Below are 22,740 nucleotides of genomic sequence, written 5' to 3' on the forward strand. Positions count from 1 at the left end.
GGGTGTACTGGTTTTGGATGGGATAGAGTTAATTTTTTTATAGTAGCTCCTATGGTGCTATGTTTTGGATAGTGACCAGAAGAGTGTTGATAATACAGGGATGTTTTAGTTATTCCTGAGCAGCGCTTGCACAGCCTCAAGGCCTTTTCTGCTCCTCACACCGCCCTGCCAGTGAGCAGGCTGGGGGTGCACAAAGAGTTGGGAGGGGACACAGCTGGGATAGCTGACCAACCCCAACTGACCAAAGGGATATCCCATACCATATGGCATCGTGCTCAGCAATAAAAGCTGGTCGAAAGAAGGAGGAAGCGGAGGGACTTAAGGCATTTGTCTTCTCAATCCACCTTTACGCGTGATGAATCCCTGCTTTCCTGGAGATGGCTGAACACCTGCCTGCTGATGGGAAGCAGTGAATGAATTCCTTGTTTTCCTTTGCTTGCGCGTGCAGCTTTTGCTTTCTTCATTAAAATGTCTGTATCTCAAGCCACGAGTTTTTGCACTTTTACCCTTCAGTTCTCTCCCCATCCCACTGGGAGGGGAGTGAGCAAGCAGCTGCGTGGGGCTGAGCTGCCCATGGGGGTTAAACCACAACAATAGGATTTAATTTACTTTGTGAAATAGCTATGAAACGTGGAAGCTGTAAGGTGCATTAAGTCTCATCTATTTGTCAATTGGTGGTATCTGTATCTTTTTTTTAAACTAGGTTCTCTTTATCGATTCCTGTGATGAACACAGTAATACTTCATATCATCATACCTTCTGCATACTATCACATGCATTGCTTCACTGTTGGGAAATCTTAAGAATTTAAATGTATTTATTTGGATTTATTGTTTCACTGCTCAAGTCAGAAAGGTGTCAGTTGATACTTCACATGAGGAACATCCACCTGAATGTATGCAGACAAAAAATAACAGACCTCAGTAACTGTGCCAGTCTATGGTAGGTCCTGTATGTTTCACCGCTGGTGTTCTTTACATCATATTTAAGTATCTTCCTGTCTAGTATTTGGCACAGATGCAGAATATTTCTTCATGAAGGTTAAGACCATAAAATGAAGGACAAGACCATGATCTGAAGCAGTAAAAGTAACAATGCCTCCTGGAATCACATCTCTAGGATTCTATTCTAGTTCTTCCCCTTCATGGTTCTCTATTTATCTCTGTATGTGGAAAGGGAAACACCCAAAACACTACAATAATACTAAAATCAGAAATACCCAGTTTATTCACGGTGCTGATGAAATACATATTCATAACATCAGCTTCTTAAGAGATGCATGTAACAGTCTGGAAAAAGAAGAGTATGTCAATGGGCTTACTTAGCTGATAGCGTTTACTTCCACTCATCAAGACTTTAAAACTTTTGCTGTCCATCTAGCTTTACAAAATGTGTTAGCTGCTGTATCCTACAAATCTATCTTTTCATACTGCAGACAAGAACGTAAGAAAATTTACCATACCAAGAAAGGAGTCAGGACCATTCTTGTGAAAAGGGAGGCGGCAAGTGCCAAGCAACATCCAACACATAAGCCTGATTCACAAAGAACTACCCTCAAGTAAAAAAAGGGACAGCTAATTTTGACATAAAATTTAGTATAACTTGTAAGCAATCAAATGCTTTAAAACAAATCAGGCATTTAACTACATTATGAAACACAACTGCTTTCCGGGGAGTTTCTACTTCATAAACAAATAGAATCTCTTTTAACATAGATAAAACCAATACAAAGAACTTGGATTAGTAGGATTCCACACGAGGGGACGGCAAATTAGTAGCTTAGAGAAAATGTAACGATAGGGAAAATTTAAACTCGTGCATTTAGTGGATATAAAAGGATTAATCTTGATGGAGAAGTTTCTATCAGATCCAGCATAAAAGGTAAAGCAGCTGAGGAAAAAAACAAAACAAAACAAAAAAACCAAACACCAGTAAACTGCATAGAGAAGAAATAATTCAGACTAAATCAAATAATGTAAGCCAGAAGGAGAAAAAGATAACTGTAAAGAAAAATCTCTCTGTAAAGACATTTAGAACAACAAAAAATACTTGAAAGAAATTCTAAAAGCTTGCTGACACAAAAGAAAACAGTCAAGAAAGAGAAGGAAAAGTACAGACCAAAAAGTAAGTAGTTTTACTTCAGCTGAAATATATTAGACAGAAAAAAAGAGAGCATTAGACTTCTGAAGACATATGTAAGACCAGGCAGATATTTATAGAACATCAAAAAATATATTATTTAGAAAAAGATAATAAAAGACCTTCAAGAAATACACTCAATAAAAAAAATTATTATTAAGTTATATTAAAAGAGCAAATTTCACTTTGACTAGTTCCTCTTTTGGCAACAATAGAGTCATAAAAGTTGAAGCAAGAGTGCGTTCAATTAAAATAAATTTCATATTTGATTTTGGTTCACTGACTTTGCCAAACCGCTGGATGGTTATGCTAATTGAAAATGTCCATTGTTCAGAAAGCAATAATCTAGACTGAATACGAGTACCAAGAAAAGTAGCCCGACCTTAAAGACCCAGTGGGATAGTCCCATAAAAAGGTGACTGAAGTGATAGTTTAAAAGATTTTAGTCATGATTTCAAATTACTGAAGTTTATAAAGGAAATACAACGTGGTAGTTGCCAAGAAAAGATATTAAAGGCAAACGATGTGACTGCAGCTAATAACCCAGCATCCTGATGCTAATTCTGGAATCCAGGTAAGTAAAAGCCCCCAGTGCAAGATCTTGGAGTGGATTCCTATCTCACCAGCTGCCCATAATGGAAGGGGACCTTCTCTAACCCAAATGAGATTCAAGTTCACCAGTTGTGCCTTCTTTCCCTGGAGACTGTTGCTTTACCAATGTAAAAATCCTACTGACCTTCCTCATCCTAGAAATTCACTAATGCAAATCAATAGAGGGGCAGTCAGTTTTACATTTCTTTTGTGAGGCTGATGCAGCACATTCAGATGAAAGATTATTTATAAAGTGTGTCTGCTTATTCAGTTTTATCTTGGCCACAAACAGGGCAGGCTTAAAAGAAGACAATTAAAGCATGCTAATGTTATCAACACAGTGACCAACAGAGCAAACCAAAAAAGTAACGCAGTTCCCAAATTTTTGTATGTTAAGAAATGTCACGGACAGTATATCAGATCATCACGATGACATCTACCTCCAATGCAACATCATTACGCTCAACAGACATAACATGGTACGCCACAAATATACAGTGATGAGTGAGGATTTGGCACAATTTTAAACTCATGTTTTAGACAGATTCCGGTTTATCATTGTCTGATACGTATAGCCTTCTGAATGGTCAAATACACACCCTAGACAAAAGAAACTGGATGAGAACTACTAATAACTACAGCTTTGAACAACAGATGCTTCTATCAACTCAGAAGTCCTTTTTCACACACTCCAGGCAAAGAAATTTATATAATACAAGTTCCTACCAGATTGCACTTTAGGATTCCCTAAGATGGTAGGACAACAGAACTACAATTCAACCAGAAATGTTTCAAAGAAAACACTGCACAATAACTAACTCTTTAGATTTTCACCAACTGTACAAACAGCTCGGTATCAGCTTTGCCTTTCTTTTGTTTAAAAAGAAATTTTTTAAATACCAACCTCAAAAGAAAATTACAACTAAGGATATGATCGAAGAAATCAGCAGATGAATAATAAAAAAATAAAATCCTAAAGAAAGGAACATTTAGAGAAGTATAACAAAAATGTTTTAAAATAAACTGTGCTCTTCAGAAAAAGAGGCAAGTGTTGTTACACTTTGAAATTTAAAAACGTAACATCACTTGTACAAAGTCCAGCACAAAATACTCCAACTACCTACTGTCCCCTGCTTACTCCTCTGCCTTCAGTTCCAGTTATGGCTTCATTCTAACATACCAAAATAAAAATACTGTTGTTTTTTTTTTTTTTTTTTTTAAATCAAATCTCTTGGTGTTGGTGTTCTCATTCAGAGTATTCTGTATGTTTTCATGGGAAAGCTTGTTCAAATCATTATGCATAGACAAATACCAATTACCTCAAAAAGTTTCAGAGCAAAAGGAGTTAAGAATAAGGATTAGAGTAACGTCTAGAATGTCAGCATATTGAGACCAGGAACAAACTCACTCCATTCCAGTATTAGAAAAATTACTACAAGAACATAGGAAGCAGAACTGTTGACAACCTGAAATTTATCCGCATTAGACAGATGATTTAAATGTTAAGACAGAAAACTAAATAAATTTAAGAAAGGAAGTATACTAATTGATTGAGTACAGTGTTTTACAGCAACTCAGTTATTTAGCAAATTGAAACTGGAGTTCGAAATCAGTACCCACATCAAAAGAAAATGTACCAAGGATACAGAACTTATGCTTAAAGACAAATGCTAATACAAAGGAGAAGATAACAAAGCTGACAAACATCCTGACTGAAATTTGAAAACAAGGCAAAAAGAGGTGAAATTTTCAGTGATACACCTATTAACAAGTAACTAACTTAAGCAGCTCATTATTCTGAATAAGGCAAAAAGCCAAAAATTGAACAGAAGAGTCTGTTCATTTGCTTCTGACATAAACTTTTCAGAAGGTATTTGGAGATATTAAAAGATAGTAATTTATTTGGTATTCTGCATAACTGCAGTAATAGTCAGAAAAGCAGAGACATTATCTGGAAAAAGGTTTACTTCTGCACCGTAGAAACAAAGCTTACGTTTTGCACATATATATCATAGAATCATAGAATAGTTTGGGTTGGAAGGGACCTCTAAAGGTCATCTAGACCAACCCCCCTGCTGTGGGCACATCTTCAGCTAGATCAGGTTGCTCAGAGCCCCATCCAACCTGACCTGGAATGTTTCCAGGGGTGGGGCATCCACCACCTCTCTGGGCAACCTGTGCCAGTGCTTCACCACCCTCAGCATAAAAAATGTCTTCCTTATATCTAGTCTATATCTACCCGCCTTTAGTTTAAAGCCATTCCCCCTTGTCCTGTCGCAACAGGCCCTGCTAAAAAGTCTGTCCCCATCTTTTTTATAAGCCCCCTTGAAGTACTGATAGGCTGCAAGAAGGTCTCCCCGAAGCCTTCTCTTCTCTAGGCTGAACCACCCCAACTCTCTCAGCCTTTCTTCATAGGAGAGGTGTTCCATCCCCCTGATCATTTCTGTGACCCTCCTCTGGACGTGCTCCAACAGGTCTGTGTCTTTCTTATGCTGAGGGCTCCAGAGCTGGACGCAGTAATTCCAGCTGGGGTCTCACCAGAGCAGAGTAGAGGGGCAGAATCCCCTCCCTCGACCTGCTGGCCACGCTGCTTTGGATGCAGCCCAGGATACGATTGGCCTTCTGGGCTGCGAGCGCACGTTGCCGGCTCATGTCCAGCTTTTCATCCACTAGTACCCCCAAGTCCTTCTCGGCAGGGCTGCTCTCAATCCCTTCATCCCCTAGCCTGTATTGGTACTGGGGGTTGCCCCGACCCAGGTGCAGGACCTTGCACTTGGCCTTGTTAAACCTCATGAGGTTCACACGGGCCCACTTCTCAGGCTTGTCCAGGTCCCTCTGGGTGGCGTCCCGTCCCTCTGGCGTGTCGACTGCACCACTCAGCTTGGTGTCATCTGCAAACTTGCTGAGGGTGCACTCGATCCCACTGTCTATGTCACTGATGAAGACATTAAACAGTACCTGTCCCAATACGGACCCCTGCGGGACGCCACTCGTCACCAACCTCCATCTGGCCATTGAGCCGTTGACCACCACCCTCTGGATGCGACCATCCAACCAGCTCCTCACCTACCGGACAGTCCACCCATCAAGTCCATACCTCTCCAGTTTAGAGAGAAGGATGTTGTGGGGGACCGTGTCAAAGGCCTTACAGAGGTCCAGATAGACGACATCTGTAGCCCTTCCCGTGTCCACTGAGGTAGTCGCTCCATCATAGAAGGCCACTAGGTCAGGCAGGCAGGACTTGCCCTTGGTGAAGCCATGCTGGCTGTCTCGAATCACCTCCCTGTCCTCCATGTGCCTTAGCAGAGCTTCCAGGAGGCTCTCTTCCATGATCTTCCCAGGCACAGAGGTGAGACTGACTGGCCTGTAGTTCCCCGAGCCTTCCTTTTTTCCCTTCTTAAAAATGGGGGTTATGTTTCCCCTTTTCCAGTCAGTGGGAACTTTACCGCACTGCCACGACTTCTGAACTACAATGGAGAGTGGCTTAGCAACTTCATCTGCCAGTTCCCTCAGGACCCACGGATGCATCTCATCAGATCCCATGGACTTGTGCACCTTCAGGTGCCTTAGATGGTCTCGAACCTGATGTCCTCCCACACTGGGCGGCTCTTCATTCTCCCAGTCCCTACCTTTGCCTTCTGCGGCTTGGGCAGTGAGGCTCGAGCACTTGCCAGTGAAGACCGGCATATATATATTCAAATATATATTATATCCAGGATAAAAGCAGAATTTTAGAAAGGGAAGAGCCATTTCTAGTATTTAAGCCTGAAAAAAGTCAAAGATTTCCCCAATATCTGTAACTACCTTAATACCTTCAAAAGTTGTTGATCATTGAACACACGAAGAATGTTTTGAGGGAAAACGTTCTTTGATATGTTAATAATTTCCCTATTGTCGATATATTAAACACCATATCACTATACAGATACAATTAACCATTTTAGTGCTAACAACTATTTTTATGCAGACACACGCGAACACCAAGTGTCCTTTGAAAATGCCAACCTCTCACCTAAGAGCACTCAGATTTGGGAGCTGAATGCAATGCAGTAACACAAAGAGAAAGAAAGCAACAGGCCCACTTCACTCACAAAACAAAAATATAAATAAATATCAAGAAATAAAAGTATTTTAGCCTAGATGGCTGCCAGTAGGGAATGACTCCCTTAGCTTCTATTCTGACAGTAATCAATTTCCCAGTAGCCCATTTCCTGTGTTTTGACTAAGTAGTTTTGGTTCCAAGAGTAGTAAAGTTCTTAAGGCGTGCTTGGGTCAGTACATAAGGAGGTTTACTAACTCACTGAGACTACTCATGTCTTTCATATTAGATGGCTGCCTAAGTCTTTTGCTGAATCACAGCCATTAATAATACTTCTTTCTTCTGATAAATAGGAAATAACTCCCAGAAAAGCATTTTTCTTTTAATGTTTAAAAATTTCATTTTGCTTCTGAAATTTTTTATATTTTAAGTTACACAAAAACATAATTAAATTAATAGATATAACTTATAGGTTGTGATTTATAATACAAATATTTATACCCTAGTATAATAATATCAAATATTGGTGTTAAAAAACATACTTTATTTTTACAACTATATAAATTAAATTATGTTATCGCATACAGCTATTAACTAGTGGAATTAGTGCTAATGGTAGCTTTTGGTTCATAAACATGCCAAAAAACAAACAAACAACAGAAAAAAAAAAACAAACCAACCCACAGAAACAAAGGTACAGATCTTGCTCTAATAAATAAGAAAAACCCAAAACATTTTGTACTGGAGAGAACACTTTAAAATGCTGCTGTGTGCACAATCAGAACACTTACCATGTCAATTTTTTGTCTGAATGTTAAGCATTTTTTCTGTATATTTACCTTATCTTTGATTTTGTCAGCTCTGGTGTCCAAAAGCTGAACTTTGCTTTGCTCCTGGTTGTATTTGCGGCCTCCTGCTCCTGAGGTTATAGCTTTCACTTGTCCTGCAGATGTTGCAATGCTAGTGGATAGTACAGATGTGCTGATACCAGATACTGCAGTGGTACTGTTCCCATTCAGTGATCCATTTATACCTTAAGACGACAGATTTACAAAGTGACACTTTAAAAAGAGACACTAGACTACTCACAGGTTACTCCCAACATAAGACTAAAAATTTGCCATCCAAGAGTCACTTTGATTTGCCTATTTTAATTAAAACATGCAGCGCACCCATGATTTACAGGACAAACACATTTAATGCTGTAAGGAGGAAAAAAAAAAAATAGTAATAATCTGGTATTGTCCATTTTGAAGCCCAAACTATCCTTGAGTTTAGATGGGGCAGAAAAATAAGATTTTGAAGAAAGACGACACAAAAATATACATTCCAGTAAATATCTCACAGAATAATTTGTTTACAATTTTGAAGTATCAATCGTCTCCAAAGAAAACCACATGAAGCCCAAGATATTTTATGAGTTTTGCAATGTGTAAAATGAGGTGGGAGGGAAGTTGTGGGAATGCTATTTGAAATAACGTCCACATTCAAGCTTGCTTACTTATCTGTCAAGAAGATCGTTGTTTTCTACGAAAATACCCCTAACCACACAAACTTGCTACTCTGCAATCCCAGGACTATTATCAGATTGATTCTGAAACACACATCAGGTCCTAAAACCTACCAAAACTATATACATATATATATATATATAAAAAAGCTTTGTTTGTACATCACAGAATATCCTGAGTTGGAAGGGATCCACAAGGATCATCAAGTCCAACTCCTGACTCCATACAGGACAACTTAAAAGTTAAACCACAGATCTAAGAGCATTGTCCAAACGCTTCTTGAACACAGATGGACTTGGGGCCATGACCACTTCCCTGCCAAGCTTGCTCACCCTCTCAGTGAACAACATTTTCCTAATATCCAATGTGAACTTCCCCTGATGCAGCTTTAAGCCATCCCCTCGCATCCTGTCACCACCCAACACCAGAAAGAAGAGACCAGCACCTCCCTCTCCGTTTCCCCTCATGAGGAAGCCACAGACAGCAATGAGGTCACCCCTCAGCCTTCTCTCCTCTAAGCTGAACAAACCTAGTACCAAACATCAAACAAACGTATCTTACATCTTCAAAAGGTGTGCAATACCACTACATAAAATACTGGTTTGAAACGCAAGAAAATGTTGCAATGTCATTGGGCTATTTTCATTGAGATCCTGTAACTGTAGCCATCCCCCCCTCCATGCCCCCCCCCCCCCCCAATAACTATCTGATGCCTGCTTCTCATATGCAGAGGAACGGTATTCACTATAGAAGTACAAGGCCCCCTAAATCAAACTAAAAACTTTAAAAGAAAACTTTTCCCTACTACTCAGTCCCAGACAAGCTATCTAAGCAAAAAGAAGGGGAAAGAATATTAGTAGAAAGAGTATTTTGTTATTGAAAGCCCATACTTGTATGTCTCACACTTAGCTGACAGAATCAATTTTTATAGAACTGTTTAGGAATGGGAAGAACAATGTGAGGTTTACCTCACATTCCACATCTTTCTGCATGTACAGAGGTTCGATGCAATTACTCCCTCTACAACTTTAGCCATACCTTTTTCTGTATTGCTCCGACTATTTTTTCCTGTAGCTCTTGAGTGGAATGAAGCAGAATCATGATTCTGTGCAGGAGGTGCAAACAGCGGTGGAATTCCCAAGAGCGGTGGGAAAAAAGCTGCCCCGTGACGAGAGTGTGTGTCTGCTGTTCGCCACCATTCTGCACCACAAAGGAAAAAAAAACAAACTTCAGTTGTTCTAATAATATATTTAAATATTTCTGTAAGCATGTTGCTGTATACATAATCTACAGCAGATTTACTAAATCTGGAAGTAAGAAGAAAACACAACACTTAGGAACTTCTTAAATGACATGAATTTCCTGCAGCAATTCTGGTTTTAAGTCATTAAAGCCATTCTGGTAAAGATTTCAATGCAGTTTTATTTAAACGCATTCTGAAAATAAATACTTAATAGAAAGCTATGAGACAGTGATCACCCCAAAATGAAACTGCTAGTCTTATAAACAGGATCAATATTCACAGGTCACTCTTGAACATTCATTATTACCTCAGCAGTCTTCCTACATCAGAACTATGAAAAAAGCACAACAGCTTTAAGTCACCTCTGTGATCTCAGTCTTGGAATAATACTCCAAGGCCTCCACCACAAAAACACATCTGAAGCAGTTCCCCATGAAATGACCTATTTAATACAGGAATCTCTAGCTACTCTATAGTAACTCTATACCCATTCTAAGAGGTTTCTACCCTGGAGTTTGACACTGAATTGGAAAAAAGCAGTCTATTTTTTTCCTGTAACATCCCTATTAAAATGGTTGTTTCACAATCAGAAACAGGACTACTCTGTGCTGCTTGTTACATGAATTCAAGTAGTCAAGCAATGAATAAAGATTTCTTATTTTAAAAACAATCTAATACTCTTTTTTGCTTTTGTTGCTGTTTTAAACTTTCATCTTAAATGGTTACTGACTTTTGTTTTCCAGGAAAATGTACTTCAAATGAGTTGATATGGTCCATACAACTTCCAATTTTTAAAGTTCTTTACTATAGCAGCAACTATTTAGAGTATTTATGCAACCCTTACGGAATCCTTTTCTGCAGATTCTTGAAACTCTGCAAGACCAAACTGACTTTTTGGGGGTTTTTGGTTTTGGTTTTTTTGGGGGTTTTTTTTGGTTTTTGTTTTTTTTAAACACAAGGCACTGCTAAGCCTAAACCGCCATGTAAGAGAGAAATATCCAGTGCACTGCTCTTGTCAGAGGTTTCTGTGCTTAAACAGGAGCCCAGAAACGGTGTGCAGATTTGCATAGAGGATTTCCTTAAAAGTGTCAGGGTCTTCTTTTATAATAGCTGTTGCAGTAGCTACAACAACATTTTGCAACGCATTTATTAGTCAACAACTGAAAAAACCACAAAGCATAACTAAAGAAGAATCTTTCAAATCCCTCTGAAGGGAAAGAAACTTTTGAAAGAAGATCCTATGTTAAAAATTACATATGCGAGAGAGAGAAATGTGTGTGTTTGGGGAAAAAAAAAAAATGCAGTAATATTTTGTCAAGAAAGAAAAATCACTTCCAAACTTCTCTTAAAACTAACTCTCCCCACCCACCACCAATCAAAACAGAAATGATATCACATTACAAGAAGCAGAAGAATCAGAAACATGCCACACAAATGCCATTGTGACAAGGGCTAGAAACATGTTCAGTCTACGTAAACCCTAAATCTAACAAGCAAGTGCACATAAAATAATACAAGTTGTGGAAGAGATGGTTATCACTTGGCCAGGTCCTACACTGGCTATACGACCCTGTGAAGGTGTTTAAAGGGTAGCGACGCTAAGTGTTTTGGTACAGTTGACTCATACAAAGAAGCTGTTAAAACACAGTGCTTTTTTTATGCTTAAAATATCAGATTTGTGAGTATGCTTTCCAGTCTTACAGTGAAAACCATTATGTAACACAAACACTAAAAACACACTGGAAGGCACAATCTACACAAGTAACAGGATGGACTAGGTGGTAAGCAAGTCTTTTCTGACTTCTGTGATTGACTGCTTTTCCTCTTCTTGAAAATTATTTCTTTAGGTCTTAATTGCAATTATGATTTTTTTTGAACCCTGAAACATAGCATAAGTTGTGGCATACATTCAGGAAGGAAACAGTTTTGCATAATATCCCTGTGAACAGCTGAGAAAGAGCAAAATCTGTGGTTTGGCCCACTGGCATGTTTCATTTCTTAAAATAAAAATACCAAGTTTTGTACATTACGAGGACGAGAATTGTGCCAAAAGTATATAACTTCTGCTATTTTACACACATACATTACCAGTGTGATTAAAAGAATTAAACCGTATAGTTGAGCAGGATTTAGATTCTAATGCATTTTAAGACAGTTATTTCATATTGCTATAAAACACATTAAGAAGATAAGGAAAGTAAGAAATAGCTATGTTAAGTATAAGGATGTTACATGCAGTAATTATGACTCTTAATGAATACATAAATGAAGTTTGAACAATGTTAATAAACAAATTTTAACCTGCCAGTGTCAACAGACACTGAAATTGTAATAACATACATCACAGTGATTTGAGAATGTTACAAATGAAAGATTCTAATTGCTAAAAAGACACAAAATATGGCTAGAATACCAGCAATGAAAACAGAAGACTGGACACTCTAGAGCAACAATTCCAAAACTTTCATCATGGTATGATAAGCAGGCTGTGATTGATCTGCAAAAACTTCACATTATTCTATTATCTTAAATTTGGAATTTAAGCATAGTGATACATAGTAGTTTTGTATGTATTCTGAGTGGTCCCACAAAGTTACAGAATCATTGCTTTGGAATGTACTAACCAAGAAATGTAAAAACAGTGGTCACTAGACAATATATATAAAATAGTACACATGCAGATAAACTGCTACCGAATTAAGGACAAAGGTGCCATTCAAAGGCTTAAGCAAGATTATAACAACTACAGACAGCTAGACTGCCTAAGATAACTTCTGAGCTATTTACTGTATTATCAAGATCTATGGAAAATACCACCCTTCAATGAGACGGCAAAACCAAAATTGTAAGATTATGAATTTTTCCCCCTACACTTATTTACCCAGGTACATGAATATAAAAACCCCATCTTTACAGACATGAGCATCCTAATTTTTAGTTGAAACTTTTAAGAACATCACAGAAGGTCAGAAAATCGTCCAAGGACAGATGCAGAGTTCTTTCATTCCTACTTCAGCAAAAATAAGATTTTCTCAATGAAGAAAGTTTCTCTTGCAAAATGGAACAAAGTCAATGGAAGCTATGAACTACCATCCCTTATAAGCAAAGCTTAAAACGAGTACCCATTAGCTCTGCTGCACTAACACACGTTAGATGGCTGTTACAAGTGAATGAATCTTTTCATATAATAAAAAAAATTCACTGCATGAGAACATTACAAATGAATCAGTATTCACTGCTTTTTGAAGTATTTTACCCCTCCTTACTTCACCTCTGCATGCATTTCTTTCAGATGCTTTTGCTTTGTGTAGGTATGTATACAGTATCTCATTATCCTCCCAGTAACAAAAAGTTCTGCTTTTACTCCTCTGGCATTAATAACTAAAACAAAATTCTGTCATTCATACCAAACAAAATTTTAAAAATACTAAAAGATCTCTTTGCAATATTTGCTGTAGGTTTTTACCAGTACCTAATCCTACACTCCTAAAACTCTACCGGTGGTGGAATCCCACAATCGTAAATTCTACCAGAGGGTCAAGGGGGGGCACGGGTGGACACACAGGGCCTGGCCAGCCAAGGAAAGAGGAGGTCTCCTCAAGATACTCACTTCCTGGCAGGAATATATTTTCTTCAAACTACAGCAAAAGTGAATTAATAAGCATCTTTACTTACTGCATACTTTGGAGAACGCAAACTATTTAATTTACTTCAGAAAGCTTTGTTCTCAGATGTAAGATTTACAGAGTATACAAGACTGGAAAACACTAGCTGAGTAACTGACTTCTTATGGTGGAAGTCACATGCATCATTTTGTATTCATCTCTTTTGTGCAATACGTTGATATTTTGAAGGATGGGAGACTACTGACTTTACAAGATACCACCAAAAAATTCCCTTTGCTTATGAATAAAATCAAGTAAGGAACAAGATTATGCCAGCCAATCGTATTACAGACAAATGATATATCTGTAATAGTACTTTCAAGAACTGTGGTTATGCAATCAACACACCCATGTAATGAAGAAGGATGTTACCTTGTGATGGAAAGAATAAAGAAGATCAAGCACTTCTTTGTTTCTTGGAAGACTACTGTGAAAACACTGTTCCTGAGAAACTCAGCCAACATATTTCTTTCTTCTCATCAAAATCGTCCTGGATTTAAATCAAGCCTATAGTATGAAGTCTTTTGCCTGAAGTCTTTTACAAAGTCTGCCTAGGGGGTGAAGACTGTTAACCCTTTCTTCAGTTTAATATTCCTTGCAACAATGTTTACCTGGAAAAGATGCTAGCTGGGGATGTGCTGCTAAGGCTGTGGGTGTACCAAGTGTTCCCAAGCCACCAAACTCTGCATACCGTGAACTGGCTGCATGCGGACCAAAGACTGGGTGACTGAACACTGGGAAGGCACTCGATACAGTGGACAGCTTACATGGCTGATCCCCAGCTGTTCTGAATGTATGCCCTGAGGGGAAAAAACAACACTTGAAATTGCACTATCCAAACAGATGCTGTGAAGTCCAACCTCAAGCTTAAAAAAATTTTATTAAAAAGCTTTTGTATTTTAAAAGCTATCATTAAGTTTTACATATAGTATCTTCTTCCAGTATTGGCATTGTATTTCTCCAACACAGAAAATATCTGAAAACATGAGCAACTCTAACAAAATGTTTGTAAGTAAAAATGAAAAAAGGTATTATATTTGCCATGGCAATTTCTGTTAGCAGTGGGAGAGAGTCTGTTCCTTTAACATACTGGGATCAGAAACAGAGGATTATCCTTTTATAAGCAGAACTGTTTGACATATCTATCCTTAATACACATGAAATCCCATTTCAGAGATCAACAGGGGCCTACAAAACACACGATGCACAAACTAATAATGAAATACACAAAACAACAAAGGTACCTTGCACACATTTTGTAAATTTTAAAATAGAACTCAAAACCCCCAGTAACTTCAGTCATTTTTGAGATCTAAAATGAAATGTATGTAAGCTAGTTTTTGAAAACAATTTAAAGAAAGTTCTATTGATCATGAACAAATTATCCATTCGTAGGCACTTCTACATTCAGTCCTTACTGGTATCAAAAGTACAAAATAGAATTTCTAGGGAAGCCATTAGCTTTGCTTTGTAGAAGTTGTGAAACTATTATATTGCTTAAACACTGTATTTCATCTTTTTAGCTATGGTCCTAGATGAATTACATTGAATTAAACACGGCTCAATTTCTGAAGATGATCCAAAAAAAAAAAAAAAAAAAAAAGCCATTTTAAATGGCAGATATACATTACTCCCAAATCTTTTTCCACAGCAGTTAGTTTTAATCTCACACTATTTATATTTTCAAAGCTCATAACTTCATTTAAAACTCCTAGAATACCAATTTCCAATCCTGTGATCAAACAACAGGAACTGTTACAATGCTTTGTCTGACTTCTGTCAACAGTCACGTCAAGTGACTTCACCAGTCAAGCTCAGATATGTTACAGCTGTTTGTAGCCTCCATTTTGGTAAGACTTCTCCTTTTCTTGACTGACTTAAAGCCAATCCCCCCCCCCCCCCCCCCCCCCCAACCTGTTTTCATAGAATCACAGAATCATAGAATAGTTTGGGTTGGAAGGGACCTTTAAAGGTCATCTAGTTCAACCCCCCTGATGTGGGCAGGGACATCTTCAACTAGATCAGGTTGCTCAGAGCCCCGTCCAACCTGACCTTGAATGTTTCCAGGGATGGGGCATCACGTAGCTGGACTTGAACAACAGCATCCAAAAAGTAAAGGCACTATTAAGACAGACATTTTTTAAACAACTCTCACCATTCCTCCTTCCCCCCCCCCCTTTAAATTAGCAGGGTTACCTCATCAAAAAAACCCAAACAAAACAAAACACACCAGTCTACAGAAAAGGTCTTCAATCTGTGGCTTTAACGAACAGAAGAAAGAAAAATAGGTCTGGTGTCTACAAACTTAGCGGTCTGTGGTATGCATTTCCCTTAGAAAAGATTTAGGAGTACACAAATCTAAAATAGCGTAAACCCCTGGGATGAGACACTGAGAAACTGTCTTTTTCAACAGTCTACATTAAGACCTCTCAGTACTGGTTTGAGTTTTAGTGTTTTGGTTCTTTTCTTACTTAGTAGATTTATTTGAAGTGGAACAGGTTGCCCCGAGACAATGTGCAGTCCCAGTCCTTGGAGGTTTCCAAAACCAGACCGGGTAAGGGCCTGGGCAACATGGTCTGACCGTGTAAAAGGATCCTGCTCTTCAGACTAGAGGCCTCCTTAAGTCTCCTCCAACCTGAGTTTTCCTATGATCCTACAAACTTACAAGCACTTCTCAGTGTAAACTCAGAACAATATCCCAATGATATTTTTATTTTGCAGACATATTTCGGAAATATGCATTACTCAATTCCAATCCAACTATTTTAGTTACTCTTTTTCAAGAATCCAGTTCTTTACCTCATTTTCATACTATTTCATCATCTTCTTATAAGCTGTAATCTGTGATAATTTCTTAAGAGTCAAGAACTGGTTTTCTTTACTTTTTAAATCTATGTAACAAGGCAAACTTTTTCTTTGCATATACAGGTGATGAAAGCAGTAAGAATCAGTATTACCACAAGCACCTCTACACGCATGTAAGAACAAATTATTTACAACTAGTTCTGTTCAGCAGCTCATGTGAAACTTCACACGCAGTTATGACAGATATACCTAAAAATATAGCAAATATTTAATAGTAAGTAAAAACATTTCTTTTCCTGTAACTAGATAATTTTGCTTCCAATTTAAATTTTTAATTTACAGAGCTCTTGCCAGTGTTCTGTACCATTCTAGTACCTTATAATTTACATAAGTTGTTTTTTTTTTTTTTTAATTTTGTTACTATTGTATAGTAACATGCATTAGGTATAAGCATAAAGGCCATTTTAAGCTTCTTTCTTGTAATTTGTTAGTGTCCAGGACAAGATTCTGACCTGACTTTTGACACTAGTACAGCTATATCAGAATGATGCATTTCCCATTATGATGGCATACAGTGGACACACTGCAAACTCTCATAACCATCATGTACCTAACAGTCACCATTTCTAGCCAAATCAGGCCACCACTGTAATTTGACTCGAGGATAGAACCAACCAATGCAGGACAAGGTCACACTCTATCATCTTTGAAAGGTCATGCAAATTAGGGGAGGTCTCCAACAACTGGAGAAATGTCAATCTTGCATCCATCTTCAAAAAAGACCAAGAAGATAATCAAAGGAACTACAAAACGGTCAGACTTATGCTAGTCCCCTGGAAAATAATGCAGTGAGCCCTCTATGTAAACCATGTAGGAACACATTCCTGGGCACATGCAGAATGCCTTCTGTGATAAAATTACTGGGTTTATGGACAAGAGGGGAACAGTTCATGTCACTAACCTCTAAGCAAGCATGGCTTTCGATACTGTCTCCCACAAATACTCCTTAATCCAAATTAGGACATTATGGTCTGGATGGGGTGACTAGATGGGTAAGAAAACAGTGGAATGCTCAGAGGATAATGGTTAATGGGCCCTACTCTACCTGGATGTCTGTGACAAGTGGAGTACTGCAGGGTTTTATCCTGGGATCTGTGCTGTCATCTTTACCAATGACCCAGAGTAGGAAATGGAGTGTTTTCTCATGAAGTTTGTGGAAGACATCAAAGTGGGGGGACAACCCAAGCCATCTGAGGAAAGGGCTGGTATCCAGGGAGACCTAGACAGGCTGGAGGAATGGATTGGCTGGAACCTTATGAAAGTCAACAAGAACAAAAGCAAAGTCCTGCACATGGGAAGGAATAACCCCTTAGAACAATACAGGCTGGAGACTGACTGGCTGCGAAGCAGCTCTGCACACAAGACTCTAGGGGTTTCGGTGGACACCAAGCTATACATTAGCCAGCAGTGTGCCCTGGCAGCAAAGGTCAGCAGCAAGCTAGGCTATATGAGCAGAAGCACAGCCAGCAGAGCAGGGGAAGTAAATATCCCTCTTAACTCAGTACTCTTCAGACTGCATTTAGAATACTACATACTGGTTTAGGTCCCAAAAACTAGACAGACACTGATCTCAAAGCTGACCTTGCTGTGATTATGAGGCTGGACTAGATGACCTCCTGAAGTCCTTTCCAAGCTTAATTTTTTCAATGATCTAAGTCTACAGAGACCCACGGTAGTTCTGAATAAACAAGTAGCAACTGCCAGAAGCACTCTAGCTATGGACATTGAACTTCCAGAAGGCCAATTTACTGTACTTCTCAGCAGGATTAATTAACCTATGGGATCACCAGCACAGTGATATCACTTGTTACAGACCTTCTCTTTGATGTATTTTACTGAACTACAAAGACTTACCCTACACATGTTGGGGGGAATCTCATTCATGTATGTAAGAAGTCTTTCACTGCAAGGAGTGTCCTACCTGAACAATTTGCCCCTTTGCCCTAGCACAGAAATAGCACCATTTGAGTTTTCAGTAAACACATTTCTTGAAGAGGGGCAGACAATACCCCCCCTCTACTCTCTAGGCACTGTTTGTTGGGGGTGGGCAGTGGAGAGAATTATCTTGCTGCTAGATGACAAATGACAGTAGAGGTGGACTACAGCGAGTATGTTCCAAGATTTGTCTTCTACAGGGTGGCTATAACATGTTTGTTGAACAGATCATTTCAGTAAATTTTACACTGTTCTTCAGACCTCCTGCCAGAAGCACAGAAATTTTTACGTGCAACAATGAAAATGCCAACCGGTCTAGTCACAGTGCTTATTTAAAACTTTCCAGGGCAGGTATGGATCCAATTCAATACCCTCTAGCAACCATTTTTTTATTGCACATTCTCATGAAGAAACAAATGCATTACAGAAAACCTGTTCCACCTTCAAGAATTGTCTTCAGTCACACCACCGTGATAAAACTTACACATTTCAGAATGTAAATAATGAGTACATCCCATCATTATCATGAAAATCAGACTGGGGTGATTAAAAGTTGATTAGGTTCTTCTTATTAGAAAGCCGTTATCCCATTGCCAGGCTTTCACCTTAAAAATTACTGTATCAAAAATTTCATGGCTTCATCCCTCTGCAAAACTGGAATGAACGAACTAACAGAAGATGCAAGCTATTCTTCTCCTCTCTTCAAGAAAATCATCAGAACAAGCAACACACATTGAGCAATTTTACCTGTAGAAATGAAATGACTAAGAAGTGATTCAGACCAGCAAAAGAACCACTAGAAATCTTAGAGAAAGCCTCATCGAGTAACAGTTAAGCTCTATCGTGCCACCTTCGTATTTCTTGTTGGAGGAATATCCATTGTTTATTTAAAAAAAAAAAAAATCACCAGGGAATTACCTGCACAAAACTGCAAGATGATTGCAAGTCTTCACATTATGAATGTACTGTTAATATCTTTCATCATTTGTTTAATTTTATGCACGCTATAGTATTATTCCAATTTTAGTTTGCTTTCACAGTAAACCTGCTCTGACCAAGTTAACTGAAAAGCTCTAGAAACAACAAATGCTTTAGAACAACAGCCTCTTCCCTTTTTTCTGATAACATCTGTTCTTTGATAGAAAAGCACCATTCAAACATTCCACAGCTGTTACCTTCATATTTACAGCTTCAGCTACGGTAAGACCATTCATTGTATCATCTATCACTCAGAAATAACTAAGAAAAGGGAGGTTTGGCAATAGTTTATTTCATCTGAAGTCTAGTATCATCACTGTGTAATATGAGACCTTCTACAGAGGGCTCCTTTTTGCTGACTCTTGCATGGACCATTTAAAAGGCATAATTTCCCATACAAAGTACTCCATGATATCATTATGAGGACATGTACTGTCATACTTCATGCCAGATCATTCCTTACTCCGTGAGTAATCTTACCTGATGTCTAGCAAGTGATTAAGAGTAGTTCTAAATAAAAAAAATAAGCCAAATGAGGTAAGAGGGACAATGCTTATATGAATTCTGAGACTGTATACATCTTCTATGCTCAACTCCATTTTTTAACTTTGAAAAACATGAAGGAAGAAAAGACAGGCCATGAGCAGAAAGCACAGCTAGAGGAAATTTTTTCCAACAAAAGCTTGTCTGAAATGGAAGGGATGTCTGGCATTCTGAAAGCAGGAAAACTGCATTAGAGAATCTTGACAATCTTATACAACAATTAGTTTCTTGTAAGCTATAAGAATACCTCAATTTATCTAAACTTTTTTTCTTTTAAAGAATTGTTTCTGCTTCTACGAGAACTCAGCCAAATTAACAATAATTACATCAGGCAATTGATTGCTAAGGAGTGCCAATGGGGTATCTTTCTTTTAAAGCCCTTCAAACAATTTGGAACTTCCAGCTGTAGAGTGGGCAGTGAGCTGCTGTCTACAATCTATCGCATTGTTTCTGACTGTACTCTAATTTTCAGGACATACAGTGCGCTTTATTTGTTTAATCAACAGGTACAACTGCCCTAGTTTCAACTGGTGCCCCTGCTTTTAACTTCAGTATGAGTAATGCTGTCTGTAAGACTGGGAGGGTGGGTGGCAATATGAAGTTAAGACATGATGGGTTGGAGGGAAAAAAACAACAGGGCTAGACGAACTGGATTGTAAAAATTATGGGTAAAATGTAAGCATAGATGGACTTGTGCATACCTTAAACAATAAGGAGAGTGAATCTAACGCAGAAGGGGAAAGAAGTGAAAAGGAAAATGAAAAGGGGAAGTGACCAGAAAGAAGTAAAAAGAAAGTTTATTTGAGCTGCTGCACACCTGCAAGGGTGGGGAAGGGCAACACAGAAGAGTGCAGGCACAGTACAGCAAGTCAGCATGTGTTTCTATGTTAGGACAAGGCAAGAATTTATAACAACATAGATGAGAGACAAAACAAAGGGATGACCAGAAATTTTGTAATACTGGTAAAGGAAATTTCATAGGAGTTTCAGAGCTTAACTTCAACTTTTGAGATAGCCTGAACATGAGGATGCAAGAAAAATCAGGGAACTCCAAGACTGTAAAAGCATACACAGCCAGAAAAACAGAATGGTTGCTAATGAAGAGAAAAAGCAGGAAAAGACCAATATCAAAGAACGGAAAGTTCATTTGTGCCATGTTTTAATATAAAGAGCAGTGCACCAAAAAAAGACAGCACCAGAAAGACCAAGCATTCTCTGTTTTCCAAGAGACTCACTTTACCACCAAAGGCCTCTGCAAACTGATCACACTTTTGAAGGACTTGGTGCACAGAAAACATTACTTGACCTTGTTTGTTAATTCTGTTCCTCCTTCTAGATTTTTTTAATGCTATTATTGTGTTATAATGGATAATTCTGGAATGATCTCCTGACTGCAGTATCTCATCATGTTAGGTATTATGAACGCAGGGGCATTCACAGGATTTTTCATTTATAGCAACTACAAGGCAACATAATGGCAATATTACATACACTGTGCAGGGAAATTCCGCTTACTGAGTTCAAATTTCTGGTTCAGGTGCCTTTTTTTTGTTGTTTTTTTTTTTTCCTCTCCTCCAAAACAAGAATGAATTTGCACTTAATTTCACTGATGCTAACTATTGCAGGTGACATGTATAGTGAGTATTTCTTTATACTTTCAGCCTGAGTTTAACAACACTGTATTTCAGCTCTATGTTTGCTGAACTTAGTTCAAATGTCTTCAACATCAGTTAGTAAATTATCACATAAAAAAAAGAAAACACCCCAAACCTCATTTATGTACCTTCTTCCACAACTGATGTCCATACTCAACTAGTAATACTAAATGTTAGTTACCATCTGCTACACAGGTCAATTAGGAAACATCACAATAGTCTTTTTGTGGGTTTTTTCTTTAAAAAAAACCAGCAATACCACTTGCTTCTCTCTCACAGACCACAGTGGTGATTCTTAGTGATGCTGATGAACAGCAATGCATTGCAATGTTTCACAATACTTTGAAGATAGGTCAAGTTAAAACATCCTTTGAGCTTATTAAGTTTATCAACTTTCTTCACCACACGAAAAATAGAGGTGACTTTTATACAACATTACACAGTATTACGGCCTTTTAAAAAAATACATTGTGTGCTACCTAAGCCATTATCTCATGTGTCCAGAAAAGAGAAGCCATCAATTTTTAGATATGCATTTAGAAACATGGAAGAAATAAAACATAAAGGAAAAATGGAAGCAAAGTCTTGTAACGATAAACTGAACTGTAATGACATTTCTCCTTTCTTATTTGATGAAAACATTAACAGTCTGTCTAGCAATTAATTCTAGTATTTCCTTAATTTTACTTTAGTGTTTGCTCTTCAAGTTACTAACTTACTGTAGACATGCTCTGCCTAGCAAAATTTCATATTAAACTGCACTCCTTAACATACTTGACTTACTTCAAATAGGTTAAATATTTTTTGAGCACAGCTTTAGAAATTCTACTAACCACTACACAGATAAATGATTGAAAGCATTACTCCAAAGGGCAACATACATTTCAACAATGCTGGTCTCTTAGTAAGAAGGAATGGTAACTGTGAATGCCTTTGTTAATATTAATGAACTTCACGGTGCAATACGAGGTTTTCAAAAGGGCTAAAAAGGAATAAATACTTAAACAATGCCTTAAAATACAAAGCATCAATGCACCAACCAGAAGAAATACAAAATTTCTAACAATGCTAAGGGCATTCCAACTTACACAGCAAATCTAGAGAACTGCTTACGGTGACAGAAATTACTGTGTATTTTCTTCCTTTCTGTGTTGTTCTTTAATCATTACAGTGCTAGCAAAGTTTCCTTTCTACATGCCTCCCAACACCAGTAAGTCTTCCAAACTCCTCATTATGCATGATTCCAAACTACTTGTATGTGTCATTTCATAGTACTGGTGAATGCCCCCCAGTGTAAAAAGCCAGAAAGCATGGAAAAGGCTGGAAATGGTTTACATATATACGTAAGTCATCCACTCTTATCATTGGTTTAAAAAAAAACCAAAAAACAAACCACACACCTCATCTGAATAGAGAAACGTCAAAAATATCTGTTAATTTAAATGAAGAGCAATGCACCGGCTATCTCATTAAAGCACTTCAAAAAAACCAAAAAAATTAGCATTTTAATAAACTATGAATGTGCTCTCACAGAAGCAAGTACACAGGTAACAAACGTTAATGCAATTGCAAGGAC

At 38.0% G+C, this 22,740-nt stretch overlaps 1 protein-coding gene across 8 annotated transcripts in view; it reads right to left on the minus strand.

The window, feature by feature from the left end:
- The window catches only part of BAZ2B (bromodomain adjacent to zinc finger domain 2B), a 168,901-nt gene that overhangs the window by 62,393 nt on the left and 83,768 nt on the right, over positions 1-22,740 (minus strand). For 6 of the 8 annotated variants that reach the window (XM_076343263.1, XM_076343269.1, XM_076343268.1 and 3 more), the window contains 3 exons: positions 13,800-13,988; positions 9,319-9,480; positions 7,609-7,802 (listed from right to left, as the gene is read on the minus strand). In XM_076343263.1, the coding sequence (XP_076199378.1) occupies positions 7,609-7,802; positions 9,319-9,480; positions 13,800-13,988 (545 nt within the window). The remainder of the gene's footprint in view (positions 1-7,608; positions 7,803-9,318; positions 9,481-13,799; positions 13,989-22,740) is intronic. The other 2 variants (XM_076343270.1, XM_076343267.1) reach the window with 1 other exon arrangement.

This window comes from Aptenodytes patagonicus, chromosome 6, assembly GCF_965638725.1.
Source record: "Aptenodytes patagonicus chromosome 6, bAptPat1.pri.cur, whole genome shotgun sequence".
Taxonomy (NCBI): domain Eukaryota; kingdom Metazoa; phylum Chordata; class Aves; order Sphenisciformes; family Spheniscidae; genus Aptenodytes; species Aptenodytes patagonicus.